Genomic DNA, 27,446 nt, shown 5'->3' with positions numbered 1-27,446 from the left:
CAACATATCATCTGTCAAATAAGACTTATACAAGGACACCTAAATTCCAGTCATATATTTGAAAGCAAGAAATTGCTTTAAATGTTCTTCTGTTAAGATCCTTTATAAATGCAGACTTGCTTTTGACCTGAAATTTTACTTTCTTACATAGAAAGGCATAGCAACATAGAAAAAGTGTTAATCTAATGTGTCATTCTCCCTCCCTAACACTTCTCATTATTTATATGTTTTTTTATTTTTCCAAAGAAGAACACTCCTCCACCTCTTTCCTATTCCCCCAGCCAAAACCTGTAATTAGCCTAAGGATTTTCCTTTTAGGTAAAAAGGGATTTACAAACATGAGCCATTACAGATTTAAGTTTCTTCAATAAATAGCCAGCAATTAAAGTTTCATCTAATGTGATACTGAGTGATATGATCTAGAAGCTGATACTATTTTTGTAATACCATCCAAAATACCATCATAATCAGCAGAAAACAAAATGACATCTGAAAAGAGGACAGCAATAGATAGTATGATGGTGAGGCAAAAAGATTAAATATAAAAGTCTCATTGCCTAGAAAGTAAAATCTCATTTGTAAACTAATTTCCAAATTATTTGAACTATTATTATGCCTTGGAGGGGGGGAAAAAATGTGTTTTCAACTAATCATTTAAGATACTAGGTTGTATCAGGAACAGTTCTAAGTACTTGGAATACAATAAGGAATAAAATAAAGAACTCACCTTCCCCTAAAAAAAGAGGACATAATCTAGTATGTAACAAAATCACAATAACAGAACATATTCACTGTGATAAAATAATCAAGATACCAACAGTGCAGAAACAAAGGTTTCAACAAGAAAATGAAGGCTCCATCAGTTTTGAATGGATAGAGATAGATGATAGATAGATGATAGACAGACAGACAGATAGATAGCAAGCTATATTATAGGCTAGAAAAATGTGTAGGTAGAGGCATAAAGGCACCGGGGTGTTAAGGGAAAACTGTTATGGTAAGTATTGAGTCTACTATTAGGTAGAGGGACAACTTTAAGAGCAAAAGATGAGGCTTGAAAGCATTAAAAACAAACCAACATGAATTCTTTTATATCCTATGACAAGGTGTTTGGACTTCATTCCATGGACACCAAGAAACTCTTGAAAACTTAAGAATGAGAATTAAACTATAATAGAAGCAGGTAGACAAATTGCTGCACTCTCACAGCAATCCAAGTAAGAGTTTCCCACCCTCAGCAGCAGACTTGGGGTAATTCTTTGTTGTACAGGTCCTGTATTGTAAGATGTCTAGGAACATCACTGACCTCTACCCACTGCGCCAGTAGTACAATAGCACCAGTTTTGACAACCAAAAGTATCTTCAATGTTCCCCTGGTGAAGGGGATCAAAACTGCCCCCATTTGATCCCTGGCCAATGTGGCTAGATTTGTTGACGGTCTTCTCAGACACCAAAAGATAAGGGTTGGATTCCCGGTCAGAGCACATGTTCAGGTTCCAGGTTTGATTCCCGGGTCTGGGTACGTGTGGGAGGCAATTAAAAGATGTTTCTCTTTCACATCGATGTTTTTCTCTCTTTTCCTCTCCCTTTCCCTCTAATATCAATAAAAACATATTTAATTAAAAAGAAAAAAAAAAAACTGTCCCCATTTGAGAATCCTGGTCTTGGTCAAGGATGTGAACTAAGGAAATCGAAATGGAGATGGGCCGAAACCAGTTTGGCTCAGTGGATAGAGCGTCCGCTTGGGGACTGAAAGGTCCCAGGTTCGATTCCGGTCAAGGGCATGTACCTTGGCTGCGGGCATATCCCCAGTAGGAGGTGTGCAAGAGGCAGCTGATCGATGACTCTCTCTCATTAATGTTTCTAACTATCTCTCTCCCTTCCTCTCTGTACAAAATCAATAAAATATATATTTTTTTAAAAATGGAGATGGATCTGCTAGGTTAAAAACAGCTATTGGGGATGAGGGAATGGAAAAGCCAAATGGAAGATGAGAAAATAAAAAGGGCAAACAAAATTTGATGGGAAATGTTTGTTTATCCCTAAAGTTAATCCTCTCAAATCCTATTAGTAAATCACCAGCTTTTCTTTTCCACCTTTTAGTAAGTCAATATTGTACACTAAAATTCGACATCTTTTTTTGCTCCTCTGGCAAAATATCCAGCAGAGCCTGTAACTGGCCTTCTCTCCTCCCCCTCCCCCTCCCCCTCCTTCTCCTCCTCCTTCTCATTCTCTCTCTCTCTCTTTCCCTCCCCCCTCCCTCCCTCCCTCCTTTTCTTCCTCCCTCCCTCCCGTAACTGGCCTTCTCTCTTCCTCTCCCCTTCCTTCTCCTCTTCTTCTCTCTCTCTCTAATATATACAATCTCAAGATTCACTACAAAAGTGACTGACTTATCATCCTTCACAAACTCTAAATAAACAGCATAAATAAAATAGCTGAAAATAGTGTTGCTCTTTTTATTGGATATCTAAAAAATAACTTGGAGCTTGAATAAGTTTTCAAGGATAAGAAAGTCTGATCATGTACTCTAGATCAGCTCTCTTCAAACTGTAATGAACATATGAATCCTCTAGGCTAGTGGTCGACAAACTCATTAGTTAACAGAGCCAAATATCAACGTTTGAAATTTGTTGATTAAAATTTCTTTTGAGAACCAAATTTTTTAAACTTAAACTTCTTCTAATGCCACTCTTCAAGATAGACTTGCCCAGGCCATAGTAGATATTTTGTGGAAGAGCCACACTGAAGGGGCTAAAGAGCCGCACATGGCTCACAAGCTGCAGTTTGCCGACCACGGGTCTAGGCATCTTGTTAAAATAAAGGTTCTAATTCAGTAGGTCAATTGTGAAGCCCAAGATTCTACATTTCCAAAAAAACTTCTAAGACTGCTAGTGCTGCTGGTCTGGTGACCACGTGCTGAGAAGTAAAGTTCTAGAGAATGTCAAAGAAAAGACCTGGATAAGAAACAACTAGTGGCAAATAGAAATTGGAGTCACCTTCCGACCCCCAAATAAAAAGGAATAGGGGTTCAATAGTTCAACAGCCCAACTCCTTAAAACTTGACCAAGATACTTAGAGCCTTCATTACTCATAGTGCCCAAAGTCCTGGCTCTTCAAAAATCTTTGCCCTCATCCATAAAAGCCCATTCCAATGGTGTAAAACTAAGAGAAGTCAACTCTCATTCCTAACTAGACTATGTCAAAGAACAGTAAAAGCTAATTTTAAAAACTGTTTTAATCCCATACACATATTTTTCATTCATTCATTCATTCATTCACTCAACATTTCAGCATAAGATTCTTTGCCCTTCCTAGAAAAACAATGATAAACTCTATTCTCTCCCCCTAAAAATTCACGGTCTAGCAAAAGAAGTCTATAAATATCACTGCTTATATAGAAAATATACTTAAAGCGACCAAGTAACAGATTTTTAATGCACAACTTTTTTGTTAAAATTACAAAACAGCCTTCTCTCCACAAGGTTTCAGATCATCAAACATGTGTTACTACATATAATCATCCTACATAATAAAAGCCTAATATGCTAAGTGTACAGTCGTCTGGTCAACCAATCAAAGTATAATATGCTAATGATACGCTAAGGCCACTCAACCACTCGTTATGACATGCACTGACCACCAGGGGGCAGACACTCCAACCAGTAGGTTAGCTTGTTGCTGGGGTCTGACCAATGGAGACTGAGCAAGATAGGCCAGACATGCCCTCGGGCTCTCCCACTGTCCCTCTCCGGCCTCCCAACCCCTCCCTACACCAGTGTGGTCCCTCGGCCTGGCCAGTTCCCTTTCACAATTTGGAACACCTCGGGGGATGTCGGAGAGCGGGTTTTGGCCCAATCCCACAGGCCAAGCCAAGGGGACCCACAGGTGCACGAATTTGTGTACTGGGGGAGGGATGGAAGAGTGAGGGGGAGGGCCCCTCAGCCGGCTTGCACCTTCTTGGCCAGCCGTGAGCCCAGCTCACCACTTCTGGCTAAGTAGCACTCCCCCTGTGGGAGCACACTGACTACCAAGAGGCAGCTCCTGCATTGAGTGTCTGCCCCTAGTGGTTACTGCGTGTCATAGTGACTGGTCATTCTGACATTCAGTAGATTTGCATATTAGACTTTTATTATATAGGATGAGAGAAATCAAATTGTTATCCGACAACAAAAAATTTCCAATGCCGAATTTTAAGTAACGCCTTTGAACATCAAAAATACAGTAGGTCTTTGGGATACATCGGAGATCCATTCCTGCAGTGCGACATAATACGATTTATAACATAAGTTGGAACCCAACTACATAAGCACTTATGTCACTCACATGGAGCACATACTCAGCAGTAATGAAGTGAAACAGTAAAAAAAAAAAAAATTTTTTTAAAGATAACAATTCCTGACCTTTACTTGTGGTAAATAAAAAACAAAAAGCATAAAGCACATATGTACATACATCAAAATAATGGAACTTTTTTTTTTATAACCACAAAACGACTTACATTGAGTCCAACATAACCCGAGGACTGCCTGTATAGTAACTGTGCTTTCACTTTTTCTACTTTGAAACAATGAATGATGACTTAAAGTTGCTATGGATAACACTTTAAAGTAATTTGCATTTTATTAATTAGAACATTTTCACATACTTAAAAAATAGTAGTACCCATATATGAAATATTATCTCCCTTCAGATAATGATTAATAAATATATTAATTACCTTTTGCAGTAACAACTCATCAACCTACTTCCTGCCATTCCTAAAGTTCCACTAATATTAGGAACCTTTGACCTATAGTATACTATATATTTATTTGAAAATAAACTTGCATTTCTTTTACAGTCTCTTCTGGCTCTCAATGGTCTTCCCTCAATTAAGTAAATATCCTGATATTTTATAATATTTGTAATGACAAAAAGTAAATATAAGATTGTAATTCCTTTAGTCATCAGTGATCAATGTAAATTCACTGGGGAAAAATAAACCCCAAAATGATTTAAACCATTTAAATTTTTTTAAATCAAGAAAATTAATTTCCAGAGGTTAAAAAAAAAAAAACTTTAAAAATAAAAAACAAAACAAGTCAACCTCAAAGATTATGTTGTATTTTGTCTTGTCACTCATTATTATTAACTGAGGGCCTTTGATGACAATATATTAAGTGTCTTACATTTTCATTATTTAAATAATGACAATAATAGGATGGGATGGGTGGGTGAATAGATCTACAAAAAGTAGTTCTATAGAAAAACAGACTGTCACAGTTAAAGATCCACAGATAGGTAAATATCTGTAAATGAAAAAGATCTTTTAATTTGTGGAGTTAATACACCAATCACATATAGGCTGGGAGGATAAAAAAAGAGGATGCTAGCTACTAAGTAAAATCTGATATAAGTTATATCAAATATAGCAGAACAAGATATACATATTCACACAAACATATTTTTAAGCTCTATAATGAGCCAGATCCTGGAAAAAGAGTCCTTCTCAAATAAGACACCTTGAGATAAGTCAGCTCCTTTTGACTCCCCTTCTCTTATCCTAACAAAGAGCTTTAAAATCAAGAACAGAAAAAATAAACATGATACTTCAGAAATGTTTGTCTCCTAATCCCAAAGAATTTAGCTTGTTATGGAAACCTTAAAAATTTACAAAATTGAAAATCTATTATCTCATTATTAGAAATAAAATGCAAATGCCTAAGTACAGCTGCATATTGATAGAAACTAGAGGCCCGGTGCACGAAATTCAGGCAGGGGAGAAGAGGGGAATGGATGGTGTCCCTCAGCCCAGCCTGCACCCTCTCCAATCTGGGATTCCTCAAGGGATGTCTGACTGCCCATTTAGGCCCAATCCTGGGATCACAACTGCTCGCCTGCCTGCCTTCCTGATTGCCCCTTAAGTGTGGCTCTTCCACAAAATGCCATGGCCTGGGCAAGTCTATTTTGAAGAAGTGGCGTTAAAAGAAGTTTAAAAATTTTGGCTCTCAAAATAAATTTCAATTGTTGTACTGTTGCTATTTGGCTCTGATGATTAATAAGTTTGCCGACCACTAGTCAACTGAGCCAAATATCGACAGTACGACGATTAAAATTTCTTTTGAGAGCCAAATTTTTTAAACTTAAACTTCTTCTAACGCCAAATCTTCAAAATAGACTCGCCCAGGCTGTGGTATTTTGTGGAAGAGCTCCACTCAAGGGAACAAAGAACCGCATGTGGCTCTTGAGCAGCAGTTTGCCGACGACAGGGTTAGACCATCATCCTGATAAAACTCCAAGGTTGTGGGTTTGATCCCCAGTCAGGGCACATACAAGCATCAACCAATGAATACATAAATAAGTAGAACAACAAACTGATGTTTTTTTTCCTTTCTCTTTCTCTTCTCTCTCTCTCATTCATCAATAAATAACTTTTTTAAAAAATTCTATTTCAATATCTAACTTTGCTATAAAGATTCTTTATCCCAAAAGATTCATTACCAACAAATTTTACTGCTGACTAGACCAGATTTGTGATTCACTCTCAAGTCTTTTCCTATCATATCAGTTCTCAATCTTATCTAGCTTACCATTAAGGTTTCTACATGTATTGCTTGTATCAATACAGGGTGTATACAAAAATTTGTATACACAATTTTAACAGTTGATAGCTCAATTCTGAAAATAAAATGTATTTCAATAACACTGTCTTTATAATTATTCAAACAATGTGTAAACATTTTTGGGACACCCTATATATTAACTCCTATTTTTAACAAAACTCCATCTCCGGTTTATAGCCATAATTCAATTTTTTCTACCACCACTCTTGGCCAGCTATAATTATACACATTTTTAAATAATCGTCATTTGTTATATCTATAAAACATAATGTGAAAAACAAAGAAAAAAATTACTGCTTCCAAAACATTGTGAAATATCTTTTTTTTTTTTTAGATTTTCCTATATATCATGGTCCAATACTTAGATAAAATAAAGATAAACTGCTAGAAAAAAAGACCACATAGCTGGATATTGCTGAATTATCAAATTGTTATAGAAGTTCTCCATAAACTCTTCTAAATCTGGAGAATGTGTTGCTATTTAGCAATCATAATACTTCTAAATTGGCACTAATTAGCATGCTGCTATATAAATATTCTCTAGTAGGTTCATGTATTGCCTCTTCGGTTAGACTTTAGGAAAGCAGGAAAAATATCAATCCATCTTTAAATTCTCCACATAGCACATATAAGACTGCCTACAGTAAAAATACTTAACTAATCGGATTCCAATAATTCATATATTGACAGGCAAAGAAAAAGCAACACCAGGGACTCACCCAACTGAGTCTTTCAGAAAATAATTTAGCTAACTAGCTATGAAATATTAGTAAGTATGGCCTAAATGCCTGTTCTCTGATACCATTATGAAATAAAAATGTCACTAAGCAATCATGATAGCCTGCTTAGATCAACATGAAATTATAATTAAATATTTACATAAATTTGAGTTACTTCCACTAAAATTACATCATTAAATATATATCATGAATTACTGTAACAAAATAGACAGTTTCCATATGCCTTCAATTCAGTGTGTGCCATGCAATATCTTATGCCAAGAATACTTCTAATATAGAGATTTTAAACCTCCTAAACTCAACCATTAATAATTTCAAAACATATGCAACCTGTATTCTCAGATTACTAAATATATATAGCCCACTACTGAAAAAAATCTATGTCCCAACATATTATTTTAAATGTAAATGGCAAGAAAATATGGTTCTTCTAAGATATACTCTGTGAACTCTAAATTTCTAAGTAGAGACTGACACACAAGTCCTTTTAGTTTAGACAGACATTGAATTTTAGAGATGAAAGAAAGCAATTATCCAGGCCATGCTCTTTACTTCACAAATGTAGAGATTATATTCTAAAAGATTGGCCCAACGTCACAAAGTTAGAGATCCAGAACCTCAAAAATCACAGCTATATTAATCTGTTTCCATTAGGATATATTCTGAGGTCATATTTGTAGTAACACTTTCTTTTATCATTTTCCTTTACTAAAGTAAATTTTAAAAGGATGCACACTATATCTTCCTTTTTTAAGTCTCCAGGGATTTTTACTATTTTCTCAAAAATAACATCAGTATCTCTAAGTCATATATTTCTACTATAATGTGTAGTGCACCAAACCCTCATATTAGAAATACTTGTATTTATTTGCCATTCTACTTTAACCTTCTATTCATATATCAGAAAAACTACTTAATGCAGTTAATTAATTATTGATTCAAGGATGTGAAAAGGCCATTAGAAGGACCACTAAGACCACTTTAGTCTCCCCTACACTAAATAGGTCAGATAATTTGATTTCTAGGTTGTTTCTGTTTTTCCAAATTTTACTGTTTCCTTCCATATTGACTGGATTTGTCTATTGTCACTTCTTATTACTGCCAGTGAGCCTGCTTGTATCCAACTTTATTCCACTTATACCATATGCAACAGTAAATATGTTCCTGGTGAAAACTTATAAGTCTATGAAATCAAACCCATACATTTTAGTTTATTAATTACAGATGCTTAAAAGCATTTTGTAATTACCTCCTTGTTCTCAACTGTTTCAAAATGAAGATAATACTAATAACTGAGCCCAAAAATTTTTTATCTTGTAAATATCTAGTCTTCTTGAATTTCATTTTATACCACCCTCTAATCAGATACCTCCTAAAAGCATTTTAAGCTTATATCAGTTTTCTAAAATTAATATTCTTTTCTTCTGGGTCTTTCTTTCATTACTTAGGAAAATGAATTAGTTATAACTTTATAGTAATTTCCACCAAGTTTTACAAAATGTTTTTAAGAGATTTTAGACTGTTTTAAAACAGTTGGGCCAATTATGAAAAGTTGGGGATTTTAAGTTTGCCTTGTAAAAAGTAGTTTAAATTAGGGAAGAAATCTTTGAAAGTTAGACAAAGCAGTCAGAAAATAAAGTTAAAACATGATCAAATATGGTGACAGAAGATCCGACTTAGATCTTGTAACATAGAAACCCACACCTAAAACCTATATGATCATGTCACCCCATAAATTTAATAAAAGGAAAAGAAAAAAAAACATAATCAATATACCTAAAATGAGTCACATCGATAGCAACTACATTAAATTAGATGTTATCTTAAAAACAGAATACTAAAATATCATAATACATACAAAAATAATAAGTATTTCAAGCCTTTACATAAAATGTTTCTAATTAATGCACACAGATGAAATAAAATTCTACATACAGGAGATATATAACAAAGAAAAGGTAAACAAACAAACAAAAAAAAGTACTACAGTCCATGAAAAGCCCTCTCCCCACTTAAGAGAATATTGCACGATATAGGTAATGACTAATATCATTTCTATATTCATTTTGCTTCAAATAAGTTTCGATTTCACCTACCTTTCTTCTCTGAGAGATGTTGAGGGCACCAAAGTCATTAAACAAAGATGCAGCAGGTGAAGTGAGAGGATCTGGAAGGTAAATTACATAAGTTTCCACACAGATAATTTCGGTAACCCACAAGTCTAATAATAAATGTTTAACTTGGCAATGCTTACAAAAGTAATGAAAATCACATACTACACTAACAGTTAAACTCAATGCCTCAAATACAGTGGATATTCAAATATTTTCTGAGTGAATGAAACACCAACTGGAGAATACCAATACGCATTCAGCCAATACTCAGTACACATTTATTCAAGAAGCTAAGTAGATTAGGATGCTTCTATTTGCTTAAAACTAAAAATAAATCAAACAGAAAACAAAAAAGATGGCTTTCAACCATGTTATTATGAATGTGTTTATGAAGGAGGTCTACTTGCAGTAAATGTTTATTTAGAGACCAAATCATGAGAAAAGTAAAAAAGGGGATGACAGAGAGGTAGTCAGCTATATTCTGAGTGATCACTCTTGGTTTTAACACTTAGGCAAGGCCCTAAAACCATCTACTCTATAAAATATTCCACACTTTTAAGTTTATCACAGATATTTTATATTCTTACTAAAAAAAAAAGGTAAATTAAGTTTTAAAACACAATCATGAAATCCAAGGATTTTATAGATTCAGAGTTCTATTATTCTATGGTTAGAAGTTACAAACAAAAATGTAAGTCTAGCCAAAACCAGTTTGGCTCAGTGGATACAGCGTCTGCCTGGGGACTGAAAGGTCCCGGATTCGATTCCGGTCAAGGGCATGTATAATACCTTGGTTGCAGGCACATCCTCAGTAGGGGGAGTGCAAGAGGCAGCTGATTGATGATTCTCTCTCATCGATGCTTCTAACTCTCTATCCCTCTCTCTTCCTCTCTGTAAAATATCAATAAAATATATTTTTAAAAATTAAAAAATTTAAAAAATAAAAAATAAAATAAAATAAAATAAAATAAAATGTAAGTCTAAATTGTTTTCCATTTAACAAATCAGAAGTTTCTGAAAAAGTGTGCATAATATACATTAAATATTTATCTTCAATTCTGAGCTTTAAAAGTTAATCTTATGTTTCTCATTAGATTATCTGTAAAATCCTTAAAAAATATAGTAAATACTCTCATTTAAAGAAACCTCATATCCCAACCAGTTTGGCTCAAGGGAAAGAGCATCAGCCCACAGACTGAAGGGTCCTGGTTTGATTTCGGTTAAGGGCAGCTACCTCGGTTGTAGCTCAATCCCCTGGGCATGTGCAGGAGGCAACCATGTGTCTCTCACATCAATGTTTCTTTCTTTTTCTGTCTCTCCTCCTCCCTTTCCACTCTCTCTAAAAATTAATGGAAAATATCCTCTGGTGATATTAATGGAAAATATCACCAGAGGAAATAATCCACATACAAATTCTTATTGTCACCATTATTAATAACTATTAACATTTTATTGATGCAGTCTTAATATTAAATTGTTACTTTTCTTTTTTTTAAAATATATTTTATTAATTTTTCACAAAGAGGAAGGGAGAGAGAGAGAAAGCTAGAAACATCGATGAAAGAGAAACATCGACCAGTTGCCTCCTACACGCCCCCTACCGGGGATATGCCTGCAACCAATGTACATGCCCTTGACCAGAATCAAACCTGGGACCTTCCAGTCTGCAGACCAACGCTCTATCCACTGAGCCAAACCGGTTTCGGCTACTTTTCTTATTTTTAATCATCCTTTGGCCTGGCTGGTGTGAGTCCTTAGTTATACGTAGGAATCTCAGGTTCAATCCCCAGCCCCTGTCCAGGCACATGTGAGAGGCAACCAATTAATGTCTCTCTCTCATATTGATATTTCTCTTCCACTCTTCTTCCCTCTCTTCCACTCTCTCTAGAAAGCAATGGGGGGGGGGGGGGGGACCTCCAATGAAGATTAACAACACTCCCCCTCAAAAAAAATTTTTTTAAATCCTTGAACATTTATTTTGTTTAAAAGATACAGAAAGATACCTGGAACTTCTATAACAAAAGCCTTTAAAATGTCCATAATCTTTGAAACAGTAATTCCATACCTAAGAATGTTTCCAAAACAAATAAGTCAAAATATGAACACAGAGTCATACACATAATCAAATATTGGAGTATAATTAATTGTTGTTGTTTTCTTAATAAAAACAAAAATAGTTCAGAAAATTATGAAGAGAAATAACAGAATTCAGTTTATAATGATCAAGAAATATTCAATAAAATATATTTAACTAGAGGCCCGGTGCACAAAATTCATGAAGAGGGGGTTGTCTCTCAGGCCAGCCTCCACCCTCTCCAATCTGACATACCTCTCACAATCCAGACCTGCTGGCTCCCAACTGGTCACCTGGCTGCCTGCCTGCCTGATTGCCACTAACCAATTCTGCCTGCCAGCATGATCAATCCCTAACCACACCCCTGCCAGCCAGATAGACACCTAACTGCTCCCCTTCCAGCCTAATTGCCCTCTCCTGCAAGGCTGATCACCCTTAACTGCCCTCTCCTGCAGGCCTGGTCCCACCAACTGCCTTCCCTTGCAGGCATGGTCCTTCCCAACTGCCCTCCCCTGTAGGCCTGGGTCCCCCCCAACTTCCCTCCCCTTCAGGCCTGGTCACCCCCAACTGCCCTCCCATGCCGGCCATTTTGTGGAGGCCATATTGTATCCACATGAGGAGGCCATCTTTGACCACATGGGGGCGGCCATCTTGTGTGTTGGAGTGATAGTCATTTTGCATATTACTCTTTTATTAGACTGTGATCTTGAAATTAAGTATTAAAATGTATATATTTAAGTACCGCTGTATATTATCCTATATAATAAAAGGCTAATATGCAAATGGTTGTCACTCCCTCACGCGTAACAACCCATCAGCAGGAGGCGTGCAGGTGGGCAGAGCTATGTATGCGACCAGTCACCAGGAGATGCATGGAGCACCTCTTGGTCCCTACCTACAGCCCCCGCCCCCACCCCTGGCTTCCGCAGGCAGCAGCAGCAGCTTGCTCCTGACTCCCATAAAAGCAGTGTAGCTCCCTCTCATCTCCCTCCCATGGAAGCAGTGTGGCTCCCACCAGCTCCTGCGGGCACACTGCAGCTCCTGCCGGCTCCTGTGGAAGCAGCGGGAAGCCTACTGAGCACGATTTCATGTGCTGGGCCACTATTCTCTATCATAAAAACCCCATGTTTGTGACACCGTCACAGTGGAACCACCAAAGACTGGTCACCAGGAGGGCGTGAGCACTGCGAGGTGCAGGTGGGTGGATGGGGCTGTGAGCACAGTGAGGCTGCCTGGGTGGATGGGGCCACATGATTTCATGCACTGGGCTTCTAGTGTATATATAATACAAATTTTAATAGTATTATTAATAGTTTTCATAATATTCCTTAATATGAAATAATAGATCATTTTTTACTTTCTTCCTTTACCTGTCCATAACTTTTAAAATTTCTATAATGCACATATTGTTTTTAGAGTCAGAAGCATACATATAAGATAGGAAAAGAAACCAAGCCTTACCATGGCCTGCATATGGCTTGGCACTGTCATTTAGAAGGCTTGGGGAGCTGCTACTATTAGTCATTCTCTGAAAAAGAAAATATAGATACATAATATCACTAGAATTGAGAATATTTAACCAATTAAGATTTTCTTTGCTTCTTCCCCTCCTATCCATCTTTCACATTACTAATACTCCAATCACTGCTGCTTGGATTACAAAAATCTATGCAAAAACTTCCAAACACTCTGCATAACACATCAAATGAAAATTTTATTCACTAGTTAGGTGTTTAAACCAAAACTGCAGACCTATTTTGAATTGCACTTCTATTAATATATCAGCCTGGGCAAGACACATATAACTACTAAATTTCCTTGTCCATAAAATTTAAATTCCAATATCCATTCAAGATGTAAAGTGACTACATATAAAGTCAAGAAATGCTCTCTAATATCTTCTCCCAATGCATATTATCCTTCGTGTACCTTAGAGACTCTATAAAATTAGGCTATTCACTGTTCTCTAAATGTTTCATGGTTTCTCAACACACTCCATAATTTCTATGGTGTCTCCCCATCATGAAAGGCCTTCATCCCACAACCAAAAAACACATAAAGAAGTGAAACTAGTTTCTTCCTATCTTTCTCTACATACTCCATGGTTGTCCCAACCATAGCCCCCACCCTTGAAAGCTCACCCTACTCCAACCCTAAAAGAGATAAAATGCCTTAACTATATACCAACTATTTCATTAACTAAAATCCCACATCCTCCTGATAAATTAATTTAGGAATAAATGAAGACTTAGATCAGTGGTAACCACATGGAGCACATGTCCCACAGGGGGGCAATTAGATTTTTAAAGGGGGCAATTCAAGAATGAATTATTAACAGTGAATTTTTTTGGATTTCTTATGGTTCAAAGAGCCTCATATACAGTATATAAATATATATTGTGATATATATATAGATGCATTTCAGTTATTATGTTTTAAACTTTATTTGCTATTTTTTCATATCACTTTACATTTTTTAAACAATTTTTTTTCTCAGTACTTCAACTGTCCTTTCATTCTTTTATTTTTCTCCTTCATGGATGCCATGTTCTTTGGAAGCTTGTTTAGACCAAGTTAATGGCCTTTTAAGCTTCCTCCACATGAATGGAGTTCATTTCTTGAATAATAAGAATTGTGTGTCATGGGGGCAATGGGCATATCAGGATTTTATGCTTAGGTGGGGCATGGCCAAAGAAAGGTTGGGAACCACTGCTCTAGATACTCTCCACCCTCAGAACAAGCTTTACTGTTTAAACTCATACAAATGGTACCTGCAGTAAGGGATACTTTGTTTCTACAGGGCTTCCAAATCCATTGACTCCTATAAAGCTGGTGCTGAAATAGGAATCTGTGAGACTGGTATCAGTTAAAGCACCTCCATCTATTCCAGGAACTGAAAGAGAAAAAAAATTCCAGTATTTGATTATTCAAAAGCACAAATATTGATATGGTTTCTGTGTTCCTAAATAACTTATGAAGTGTCAATCTGCCACACTTATTTTTATTTACCTATTCATAACAAATGTTCAGAGCTGAGCCAATTTTATTTGGTCAAAAGGCAAGACCAAATAAAATTGGCTCAGCTCTGAACATTTGTTAAATAATGCTCAAGATGACTGTCGTTTTCCTACAGAGATAGTAATTTATTTTGTATCAGTCACCTAAAAGCTACCAAGCACAACATGAAGAAACAAATCAGACTTGGATTTCAAGTTTCTTTCTCTAACTTTGCAAGAGGCCAGCAGAAATTATAAACCATTGCAATTTCCTCAGGACTGTTTTATTATGAGGGGGAAAATTTATTATGAAAAAAATCAGCAGACTCACATTAATTCATAGTTCAGTAAAAACAATTCTACAAAAGTAGAAATGGAATAGAGTTCAGAGAAGATATCCCATCTATGGATTTTAGGACAGGATAATACAGAATGGTTTTAAGTAGAACAATCCATTTATATACGAACAAAGTCATGGACAATACGTTTTAGATACTAGTTCTTAGTAAGTACTTGGAATGCTATTTTTAAGCTGTTAGTTAAGTACAAAGCCTTACACTTCATAACAGCTGAACTGCAAGTAGAATTTGCCCTCTTCTGTACAGAACTTCTAAGAACCACTGAAACCACTCCCACTCCCAACAAGAAGTAATCTAACTCTTGCTGCTTCCGCCACCGACTCAAGAGTCCCAGGTTGGATTCCAATCAATATGTCTGTCTCCCTCGCATCGATGTTTCTCTCTTTATAGCCCTCCCTTCCATTCTCTCTAAAAATTAATGGAAAAATACCCTCAGGTGAGGATTTACAACAATCTAAACCAAAGAAAAGTAGACTAAAGAAATACTGATAGTTGGATGTAGGGAGCTATTGTACAATATGAATTTTGGTATACTCCCAAAATCATATATTGAAATCCTAAGCCCTAAAAATGATTGTATTGCGATGTGGGACCTTTAGGAGGTGCTTAAGAGAGTGGAGCCTTCCTGCATGTGATTAGTATTCTTATAAAAGAGACTTTACAGAGATTCCTAGACCCTTCTACCAAGTGAGAACATAACAAGAGGGTGTCCATCTATGAATCAGGAAGTGGGTCCTCACCAACCACCACACATAATCTGCCATTGCTGTGATACTGGACTTCCCAGCTTCCAGAACTGAAAAAATAAAAAAATCTGTTGTTTAAGAGAGGAATTGACAGGATTCTCCAGCCATGAAGACAGAAGAAAAACAGTCCAGAGATGGAAGACGCTGACGGCGCCTTACCATACTAGCAGTTAGCAGCTGTGCGTGGCTGCAGATTGCCTAGGACCAAACCAGAGGGTCAGACCTGCATTACCACCATTTGTCCACAATCCAGAATTGAAATATCATTGCTGACATGTACACATAAGGAACTGTTTGACATTGAAATTGGGACTCAAAAGAACTGTTGGCCCAGAAAGAAACTTACTACAGATTGATTCATTTGCCTCTCAGCATAACCATTATTGCTTGTCTCATTTTCAGTTCTTATAAGTGTATTTCTAGTATCACATGATCTCACTCTCTAGGGGAAATAATGAACATAAACTGATGAACAAAACCAGACCTGGAGACAACATCGATAAGACTGTCAAACCTCAGAGGGAAGGTAGGGAGGGGAAGGGGAAGAGGTCAACCAAAGGACTTGTATGCATGCATGTAAGCCTAACTAGTAGTCACAGACAACAGGGGGAGGGGACATGCATAGGGAGGGGTTTGGGATGGGAATGGGGAAATGAGGCCAAATATGTGATACTTAAATCAATTATGATTTTTTTTTTAATCTGTTGTTTATAAACCACCCAGGCCGTGGTATTCTGTTAGAGCAACACAAACTAAGACACAGAGATGTGGGAATGTAAATTGGTGCAGCTACTATGGAAAACAGTATGGAGGTCCCTCAAAAAATTAAATATAACCCAGCCAAAGTGGGTCAGTGGTTGAGCATCAACCAATTAACCAGGAGATCACAGTTCGATTCCCGGTCAGGGCACGTGCCAAGATTGCAGGCTCAATCTCCAGAAGTAGGTATGCAGGAGGCAGCCAGTCAATGATTCTCTCTCATTACTGATGTTTCTATCTTTCTAAAATCAATAAAGCATATTTTTAAAAAACTAAGTATAAAACTACCACATGATCCAGCAATCTTAATTCTGGCTATATACCCAAAGAAAATAACCATCACTATCTCAAAAAAAAAAAAAAAAAAGGTATCTGCATCTCTATGTTCACTGCAGCATTACTCATAATAGTCAAGACATGGAAACAACCTAAGTATTTATGGAGAGATGAATGGATAAAGAAAATCTTTCTCTCTCTCTCTCTCTCTCTCTCTCTCTCTCACACACACACACACACACACACACACACACACTCACACACACACATATACACACACACACACACACACACACACGCACACTGGAATATTATTCAGTCATACAAAAGAAAGCAATCCTGTAATTTGTGACAACATGGACGGACCTTGGGGATGTTATACTAAGTAAAATAAGTCAGAAAAAAAATACTGTGTGATCTTACTTTTATGTGGAATCTAAAAATGCTAACTCAAAGCACTAGAGAGCAAAACAATAGTTGCCAGGGGCTGGGGATTGGGAGAAATGGGGAGAAACTGGTCAAAGAATACAAACTTCCAGCTGTAAGATGAACAAGTTCTGAAGAGCTAAGGTACAACACAATGACTATGACTAACAATTAAGAATATTGTATGAGAGGGTAGATCCTAAAAGTTATCACACATACCAAAAAAAAAAGGTTAATTATGTGTGTAGGGGAGAGAGGTGCTAACAACCTTTATTGTGGTAATCAGTTTGCAATAAATGTATGTCAAATCATCATGTTATACACCCTAAACTTATATATGTTATATTTCAACAATATCTCACTAAATCTAGGAGAGAAAAAAAAACATTCCACACATACACTTACATTTGAGTTCTTGTTTTAAAAAGTTAGTTTCGGAAGAAAAGGAATGGGAAATGATATTTCAAAAGTAGTGAGGAAAATCACTAATGTACAGTAAACTACTCTATGCTATATAGACCACAAAAATACTAATTTTTCTGAGAAGGTACAAAGAACATACATGTCCTATCTACATCATAAGATATTCAAAGAGAAACGGGTTGTGCTTTTAAGTTTAAACTACATAAGCATAGATATGTTAGAGACCTTAATTACCATGACTAGTGAATCCAGAACTTTTCATTCCTTGTATCCTTTACTTTTGCAATTTGTTTTAAGCAAACTTTACAATATCTCTGTGGAATAACAATTTGCAATCCACTTTAAATAAGGCTTACTATTTCTATAAAAAAAGGTCTGTTAAAATCTATTATAACTATTATAACTCTATGGAATAGTGATTAAACATCACTGCATAAATATGAATCTCGGTCCAAACAACTGTTGGAAAAGTTGGTATCTCTTATTTTGCAGTTAAGCCAATTGTGATTCAGAGTGATTAAATAGCTTTCCCAAAAGTCACAAAGCTAGTAAGTGACAGAACTGGGATAGAAAAGCCAGTTCTCTATTGCACTGAACTGCCATTCAACTTTTAAGAAAGGGAAACAGAAATGAAAAGATGAAATTTCAAGCTTCAGTTCTTAAATGATCATGAGTCACTCCAACTTTAAATCCAAGGGTCTTACAGTACCTAAAGAGCTAAAACTTCTACATCTGTCAGAAGTTACCCTGCAACTATTAACATATAATAATGTTAATAACATATAATTATTATGTGTATGATGATAATTTACTAAAAAAAAAAAAAAAAAAGTCCACCCCATAGCTTAACTAAAGAAATGTTCTCCATTATTAGCTTTGTCCCTCCTGAATGAAATTACTTCAATTTCCCAAAACACCACAATAGATCAATGTTACCCAATGGAACTCTAAAGTCAACTAAATTTAGTAAATGCAGGGGACAAAAAATAAAAGTAAACCATTTTTTTACTAGAAAACTTTCTTAGAGCCTGCATCTACAATGTGGATTGTGACAACCTAAAAAGGAAATAGAATACTTCCAAATTTACTTGAGAACCCTTTCTACATAGAGCAACTTGAGGGACTGGAGTTTCAGAGTATACACTTTACAAAAAGTGCCCAGTGGTTTTCCTCTGCCAACAAAGACAAGATGCTGACGATGTTTATCCCAAAGAATGAAATCCAAACTTCTTAGTCTGACATCAGGACACTGACAAATCCTTCCCATGCTACCCAGAGAGGGGTCCATAGGAAGTTGTTCTCTGTTCCCATGTAAGTTATAGGAAAACTTTCACAATGTCCACAGCCCCTGATATCCTGCTAAAGAAGAGAGAGGATGTCCTCTAATTCCTTGCAATGGAACCCACTTAGGTGGCACCAACCTTGACTTCCAAATGGAACAGCCATTTAAAAAAGGAAAAGTGACGGCATCTACATCATCAATCTGAAGAGAACCTGGTGACAGCTCATGCCATTGTTGCCACTGAAAACCCCAATGATGTCAATGTCCTATTTTCTAGGAATACTGGCCAACAAGCCATGCTGAAGTTTGCTGCTACCACTGAAGCCACCCCTGTTGCTGACCATTTCACTTCTGGAACCATCATTGACTCTATCCAGGCAGCCTTCATGGAGCCAAGACTTGTGATTACTGACCCCAGGGCTAACCACTGGCCTCTCACAGAGGTGTCTTATGTTAACCTGCCCAGCATTGCTCTGTGTAACACAGCTTTTCCTCTGTGATGTATGTGAAGTATAGTAATGCCTCCTTTGGAGAACTGCTGTTTGAACTACTCTGTTATTCTTAGACAGTCTCTTATTCTATAGGTCAACTCTGTTATTTTTTGATAATCCCTTTTTCTGTAAAATAAATGTTTTATTTGAATAACAGAAAAAAATAAAAACTTAGCTGTCTGACCTTGCAAGCTAGCCATCTGACATAACAGGCTAATGCTGATACTGATAATATTCCCATATTCTCATGCCAAGTGTTTGTTCATTATGTATCCAAGGTCACAAACTATCTGCAACACAGAGCTCTTTGTTAAATCTGCAAAGAGCTCAAAAGGTATAAATAAAAAGAATGGATTCAGAATTTGACAGATATTCTGCTCTGAACCAATGTGCAATAAAAGACTCCTAATTAATTGGCTCGTTAAGGTGTCTTGTATCTAATTCGATGATTTACAATACAACATGTGGACACTGCCATCCCTGGCAACAAGGGGACTCAATCAATGTGTCTGATGTCATGGATACTGGCCTGGGGAAGTCTTGTGCATGCGCCATCTCCCATGAACACTGATGTGAGGTCATGCCTGGTCTCTACTTATATAGATTCTGAAGAGAATGAAAAGGAAGAACAGGCTGCTAGTGAAAAGGCTGTGACCAAAGAAGGAATTTCAGGGTGAATGAACTGTACCAGCCCCTGAGTTCACTATTGCTCAACCTAATGTCGCTGGTCTGAAGGTGTGCAGGCCCTTGGTGCCTATTCAGCACTTTCCTACTGAAACCTGGAGTGCTCAGCCTGCCAATGAAGACTGGTCTGTGCTCCCAATGCCCAGACCACTAAATGGGTAAGAGTAACTACTGAGTTAAGCTGTTTTTCTACAAACTCTTAAATAGAATGAAAATAAAGTTGATAAAAAATAAGCAGTTTCTTTTTTTTAAAAAGCCCTCAATAATCTGCTCTCAATCAATCATTCTAATATTTCCTTGAAGTGCTGGGTTTGAACCTCACTTCTGCCACTTACAAGCTACACAGTCTTTGGAAAAATGCTTATTAAACGAAAATTATTCCATTACTTGTAAAATGAGAATCATACCATCTACCCTGCAAACTTCAACGAAAGTTATGATAAACAAATACCTTAAAAATTATTTCCAAAATCTTGATGGTTGCACAATACAAATTTATTAAACTGAACTATATACTTATAACGGGTATTACGAATTTTATAGTATAGCCGAGACCGGTTTGACTCAATGGATAGAGTGTCGGCTTGGGGACTGAAGGGTCCTGGGTTCGATTCTGGTCAAGGGCATGTACCTTGGTTGCGGGCATATCCCCAGTAGGGGGTGTGCAAGAAGCAGCTGATCGATGACTCTCTCTCATCGATGTTTCTAACTCTCTCCCTTCCTCTCTGTACAAAATCAATAAAAATATATATTGAAAAAAATTTTACAGTATATAATTTATATTTCTATAAAACTATTTTTTAGTAAGTGGAGAAAAATACCTTACATAGATTATTTCCAAAAGAACAAGGACTACAGTGTAAAATAATAAAAGTATACATCTACTCAAAAAAGAGCTTTACAATAATCATAACATTATTGAACTCTCTCCTCCAGTCAAAATGACATATTCATTGCATATTTCGGAAGTCTACACTTAACAATACAGAGTACCATCAATTCCTGTTCTATGTTAAAGACCTAGACATGATGGAAAAAATACTTGGAGTTAGACACTAAGGTCTAACCGTATGTTTGCCACTTACTAGCTATACGAACGTGGGCAAACAACCCTTTAAGTTTCATTTCTTCATCTGAAAAAAAAATAATAATACCATCTCACTCACAGGGTGTGTGTGGTAGAGACTCAAGTCAAGTAACTACTCAGAGTACCCAGCACCTTGTCTCACAGGTACTTATAAATGTTAATTTCTTCTCCCATCACTAGAATGTATTCCCTAATTATCCCAAGCTATTAAAACCTCTAACTCAAGATATTATTTATAAAAATTTCCTTTAACTTATCTTTTATTGCTGTCTTAAATGACTTAATCCTTTAAATTCTTATATGTTTCGGTACTATCTACCCATCTAAATTATCAGTAAACTGGAGAAATCAAGATGGCGGCATAGGTAAACACCTATACTTCAGCCTCGCACAACAATTTCAAAACTATAACTAAAATACAAAACATCTATCACCCAGAAGCATGGGAAAGCTGGCTGAGTGGAAGTTCTACAACTAGAAGGAAAGAGAAAAGAGCATTGAGACGTGCACAAGCGCTGAAAAGTTGAGGTACAGAGGCGTGCGAACTGGGCTGGTGGTGGGCAATTGGATGTGCTTTTTTTTCAGCCTGAAGAGAGACAAGCTCCCGATTACTCTGAAATCTGGTTTATGGGGAGACGTAGGGAACCCAAACTACTACGGGGAGAAGCTGTACTGTTGGCCATTTTGTCGGAAAGTGAGGGTGACTTTCTTGAAAAAGTGTGCCCAGCAATCACTGTTTACTGTGCTTGGGCGCAGGGCGCAGGAACTTGGAAACACAGAAACGCAGAAAAGGCTGACTGGCAGCCAGCACTGTTTGCCATGTCCTAGCCTAGTGACGCCCTGAGACTCTTCCCCACACAATCTACATACCCACCCAAACTCTAAGCAGCAGCTTTTGCAAATAAAAGGCCTGCCCTATTGCAGCTTAACCAAACAAACTGCAGCTCTGGTCAGCTCCAAAACCTCCAAACCCAAGCAAAGAGGAGAAAACTGTAGTTATCACTGTAGCTCCTGCTGGGTGGCCTCAGACAGTAGCTGACCTGCACCCCATTGGAGATCTAGAAGCTAGTATATCTAGAGGTCTGTGTGAGACGACATCAGATTTCAACTATTCTCTGGGACACATAAAGGACACACTCAAGAGGCAGACTCAGTGAGCACCAAAGCCCCACTGAAACAAGTCCTATCCCATATGTGTGTCTCCAGCACAGCAGTTCTTCCATTATAAACAGAGCAAGTCCTCACAGCCAATTGGCCTGAAGATCAATTCCTCCCAGTGACACCAACAACAATCAAGACTTAACTACAACAAGGCTATACACACAGTCCACAAAGGGGTGCACCAAGAGTGTCTACCTCAGGTAACTGGGAGGCTGACCCATTGGACCATATAGGACACCTAGCACACAAAGCCACCCTACCAACTCAGGGAAGCAGCGAAAATGAGACAAGGAAACATATCACAAACGAAAGAAGTGGAGAGGGAAAAAACAACTGGATGTGGAGTTCAAAACCACTGCTATATGGTTTTTCAAGAATTTCCTAGAAAAGTCCAATAAATTTAACATCTAGTTTTTCTACATTTTAATATATAAAAAGGTAGTTTGTAATACTTTACACATCTCTTACTGAAACCACAGAAGTCATCTGTGGGAATAAAATTCAAAAAAATATTGATCTGAGGACTGAAGTTCTCTCAAAAGCTCACAAACTAAAAAAGGCCAAGAGAACCAAGAAAAAACAGTAATGAATGACTAAAAACGCTGTATTTCCAACCTGTGATAAAGCTTCTGTGTAGAGCCAGAAGAGATCAATTCTAGCACAGCCAGTGTTGCTCAGTATAATAACTGGCACAGAAGAATTTGATAATTAAGCTCTCTCCAGTCAGTGCCCAAAATATATATACTATGCCATTTACTAATGAAAAAGTCATCTGCATAAAGAATCTGTCCTCCAGAGAGACAAGTTGACGTTGTTTTAAAAACTATCTGGCAAATTGGCCTTCATGGAAGCTGCCATACTTTTGCACCATGATAGCCACAGCAATGCCTATAGCAAGACCAAGAAAAAAATATCCTCAAGCTTAACAAACTACTCAGCTGAAATCCTATTGTGCCACACTGAAGTACATACATATAGTAAACTGTTTTGACTTGGAAAAATTTTAAGTGACACATTATTACTTAGTCTCCTCAATCTGAAAGGACTGCAGTGCAGCAAGGCTCTGGTAAACACCTGATTCTGAGGAGTGCTACAATACTACAGGCTTTCCAAGATGAACTGGCTACAGGCTGACTATAAACAATTAAATAAATGGGCTCCTGGTGAAGCTACTTAATATTTAGAACTGTCCATGTGATTATATACTGAAATATATCTTCTAATAAAAGAGTTTTAGCCCTGGCTAGTGTGGCTCAGTGTCAGCCTGCAGACTGAAGGGTTCCGGGTTCGATTCCAGTCAAGGGTATGTACCTTGGTTGCTGGCACATCCCCAGTGGGGGGGGGGGGGGGGGGGGGTGCAGGAGGCAGCTGACCAATGTTTCTCTCTCATGGATGTTTCTAGCTCTCTGTCCCTATCCCTTCCTCTCTGTAAAATATCAATAAAATATATATATTTTTTAAAGTTTCAATTTGGGGTCTGTGTTAAGATAATTTATCTACATAATCAAAAGCTACCAATAAAGCAATACATGTTTTTAAAAAGTCTTAAACTGTTCTTGATTTCTCAGCAAAGTGAGTTGGAATTTCATAATGGAGAAAATTTGTTGCTAAAACCAATTTACTAGGTGTACTGGTTAATAATGCGGGCTTTGTAATCCAAGAAAACATGATAATTTCAAGAGAAACATCAAAAGTGCTTTAATTCAAATAATGTCTATCGCTAGCCACACATTTCCCCCATCTTTAGGTAATTTGTGGATACTGTTCCAATAGAACTTTTGTTTTGAGGCAAACCATTCAGAGACCCAATTTTCTACTTTGTACATTTTGAAGTGCTGCTCAGAACGTGTCTGTGCCATGGAGCCGAACAAGTAGTAATCTGAAGGAGCAAGGTCTGGTGAATACAGCTGTGGGTTAATACTTCTCAGGCAAGATCTTTTAATGTGTCTTTAACTGGTTTTGAAGTGTGTGATGGTGTGTCATCATGAAGCAAAATTACTTTGCCGTGTCTTCTGGAACATTCTGGTCCTTTCACGATCAAAGCGTGGTCCAAATTGATTATTAGTTGTCGGTAGCGATCCGTATTAATGGTTTCACCTGGTTTTAAAAGCTCATAACCCACCACATCTTCCTGTTCCCACCAAATGCAGAGCATTTTCTTCTTTCCTAAGCAATATGGCCTTGCATTCGATGTTGATGGTTGACCTGGATCAACCCATAATTTTGTGCATCTGGGACTTCTCAAAATAAATCCACTTTTCATCAACAGTCAGAATTCGATGCAAAAAGACTTTCATCGCCTGCCCCTGCCCCACGGCTGCCTCTCAGATATGGCTGGAAACTTTTGTGGGAACTTGAGGGTCTGCTGAATCAAGTGATGAAGGCTTAGATCTGGATGTGTTGAGTTAGTATAGGGCTGGGGTGTTGATCTGTGAGTGCCTTGGGTGGGGCCTGGATGAGGCTGGTTGACTTATTTGGAAATGTCTTTTGTGTGAAATGTATCATTGGGCATATGGTGGTATTATTGATATGAGAAAATGCTAAGTAACTGATTTACTATCTGAAAAGGGATTTACTATCGGGGAAAGGGAGGGAGGAAGAGACTGAACATAAACTGCACCTATGAATGAGGACAATGGGGGATGGGGAGGGGGCGGAGGGTGGGATGGGAACCTGGTGGAGGGGGGAAGAAATGAGGAACCTTTGTAACAATATGAACAATAAAGATTGATTAAAAAAAAAAAAAAAAAAAGACTTTCATGCTGCTGAAGCAACATTTTACTGATGACTTTTTGGTTTTCCGTTTGTCTTTCGTTCAGTTGATATGGCACCCATTTTCCTTCCTTTAGAATATTTCCCATTGCTTGTAAACAATTGGAAATTGCTGAGCAACGTTTAATCTTTCTGCAAGTTGTTTCTGAGTCCCGTATCTTCATCCAATAATGCTTGTAACTGTTGTTCTTCAAACTTTTTCAGTTGACCTGGACGTTCTTTGTCTTTCACACCGAAATCATCACTTATAAAGCAGTTACACCAGTATCTTGGGATGAAGCATGTTCACCATAAGCTTCCCGAAGTATTCACCAGCTTTTCTTCAAAATAATAATTAAAACGTCCCACAAATGCTCTTTTTTTGGCACGAAATTTGACATTTTTATGCATAAAAATATCTATGATGTTAACACCTTCAGAAAGTTTGACATATGAAATCTTGAAGCTTGCTGTCAATACAACAAAATAGCATACATATCAAATTGCATGTATATCAACAGATGTGTAACTCCATCTATTGAAAAAAATCCATATTAACTGGTACACCTAGTATTTGTGCAAATTACCAGTTTCAGATCACTTAAACGTATGGTTTCTCGAGAACTCGTAGAGATAGGTGGTTTTATATAGCACTTGTCATCTTTTATCATACTTTAAAATTATTAGGACTAATGCATCCCAAGAACCTAAAAAAATAATACCTGACAAAGAGTAACTGCTCAAAAAATGTTAATTCCTAAAATCATACTATCGGGTCTAGTAATAATTAATGTCGTTTTTAAACATTCGTTTAAAATCTTGCTTGGCGTTGACTTGTATTGACATAACCTTCAAACACGTGGTATCTACAGAACGTGTGAAGTGCAATTAACAAGTTTTGCTTGAAAAAGTTTGTGTTTGGTTTGGTTTTTGTTGCAAAACTAGGGCTAAGATGGCGGATGAAGAGCATATTCGGCACTGCAAGCTTTAAGAGAAAAAGAACCCGTGCTGATTAATCGGAAGGGCGTAATTCTTCACCAGGATAATGCACGACCGCATACTGCAAGAATCACTGCTGAAAAACTGCGCCAGTTGGAATGGGAAGTTCTCCCTCAACCTGCATATTCTCCTGATATTGCCCCTTCCGATTACCATTTGTTTCGTTCTTTGCAAAACTTTCTTCTTGGAAAAAAATTTAATAATGAAGAATGCCTCAAAAATGCATTGACCGAATTTTTTGCATCAAAATCACAAGAATTTTACAACAGAGGGATTAAAATGCTTCCTGAGCGTTGAGCACAAGTAGTAGAAAACAACGGCAACTATATTGTTGATTAAATTTTGTTGTATTGTTTAAATAAATTCGATTTAAAAAAGTATTAGAAAACGACATTAATTATTACTAGACCTAATAAGTTGAAAGCTTGCCATAATCTTTTTTAAAAAACATGTATCTGTATTCATTAAGTCTTTTTATAATACACTAGTGACCTGGTGCACAGATTCGCGAACATTGAAAGGAAATTACTTAGAAGGTGGCTGGCAGGGTGGAACTGGGCAAGATGGGCCGGACATGCCCTGGAGCCCTCCCTGGGTCCCATCCCAGCTGGCCAACCTATCATGTTCCTCCCCAGCCTTGATTGTGCACCAGTGGGGTCCCTCATCCTAGCCTGCACCCTCTTGCAATCCAGGATCCCTCAGGGGGATATCAGAGACCTGGTTTCACCCCCATCCCGCAGGCCATATGCAAATGGACCAAACAGCGGTCATTATGATGTGCACTGACCACCAGGGGGCAGACGCTCCATGCGAGAGCAGCCCGTGCTAGTCAGTGCATTCCCACGTGGGAAGTGCTGCTCAGCCAGAAGCCAGGCTCAAGGCTGGAGAGCGCAGCAGCGGCAGTGCTGAAGCTGTATATTATAATCTCTAGGATTTATGTATTTTATACAATAACTGGAAGATTATGACTTTTTACCACCTCTACCCATTTTGTGCACCCCCCCCACTGGCAACCACCAATCTGTTTTATCTACCAGTTTGGGTTTTATGTAGATTCCACATGCAAGTGAGATCAAATGGTTATTTATCTACATAACTTTTTAAAATATATTTTTATTTATTTAAGAGAGTAAGGGAGAGGGAGAGGCAGAAACATCAATGACGACAGAGAATCACCGATCAGCTGCCTCCTGCACAACCACACTGGGGATCAAGCCTGCAACCCGGCCAGGTGGCATGACCAGGAATCAAACCTGACTTCCAGGTTCATAGATCGACACTCAGACCCTGAGCCATGCCAGTGAGGCCATAATTTTTTTAATGTACCAGATCACTAATAATTCTGTAGGCTCCTTAATATATGTATTTTATATAAATGTATGTATAAATATATATAATACACAAAGATATGAGTTTAGTGGCATTACTTGTATTTGTAAAAGATTATAAGCAATCTAAAGATATCCATTAAAAAAG

At 37.4% G+C, this 27,446-nt stretch overlaps 1 protein-coding gene across 7 annotated transcripts in view; it reads right to left on the bottom strand.

Moving 5' to 3' along the window:
- PAN3 (poly(A) specific ribonuclease subunit PAN3) overlaps positions 1-27,446 on the bottom strand; it is a 163,032-nt gene that overhangs the window by 125,223 nt on the left and 10,363 nt on the right. For all 7 annotated transcript variants that reach the window (XR_004990857.2, XM_036454657.2, XM_036454660.2 and 4 more), the window contains exons 2-4: positions 14,302-14,423; positions 12,992-13,058; positions 9,439-9,509 (exon numbers count right to left, since the gene is read on the bottom strand). Coding sequence is in view for 6 of the 7 variants with exons in the window: in XM_036454657.2 (XP_036310550.1) it covers positions 9,439-9,509; positions 12,992-13,058; positions 14,302-14,423 (260 nt within the window). In the remaining variant the exon portion in view is untranslated. The remainder of the gene's footprint in view (positions 1-9,438; positions 9,510-12,991; positions 13,059-14,301; positions 14,424-27,446) is intronic.

The sequence above is a fragment of the Pipistrellus kuhlii genome, unplaced genomic scaffold (assembly GCF_014108245.1).
Source record: "Pipistrellus kuhlii isolate mPipKuh1 unplaced genomic scaffold, mPipKuh1.p scaffold_m20_p_3, whole genome shotgun sequence".
Taxonomy (NCBI): Eukaryota; Metazoa; Chordata; class Mammalia; order Chiroptera; family Vespertilionidae; genus Pipistrellus; species Pipistrellus kuhlii.
This window is presented reverse-complemented; position numbering and strand designations above follow the sequence as displayed.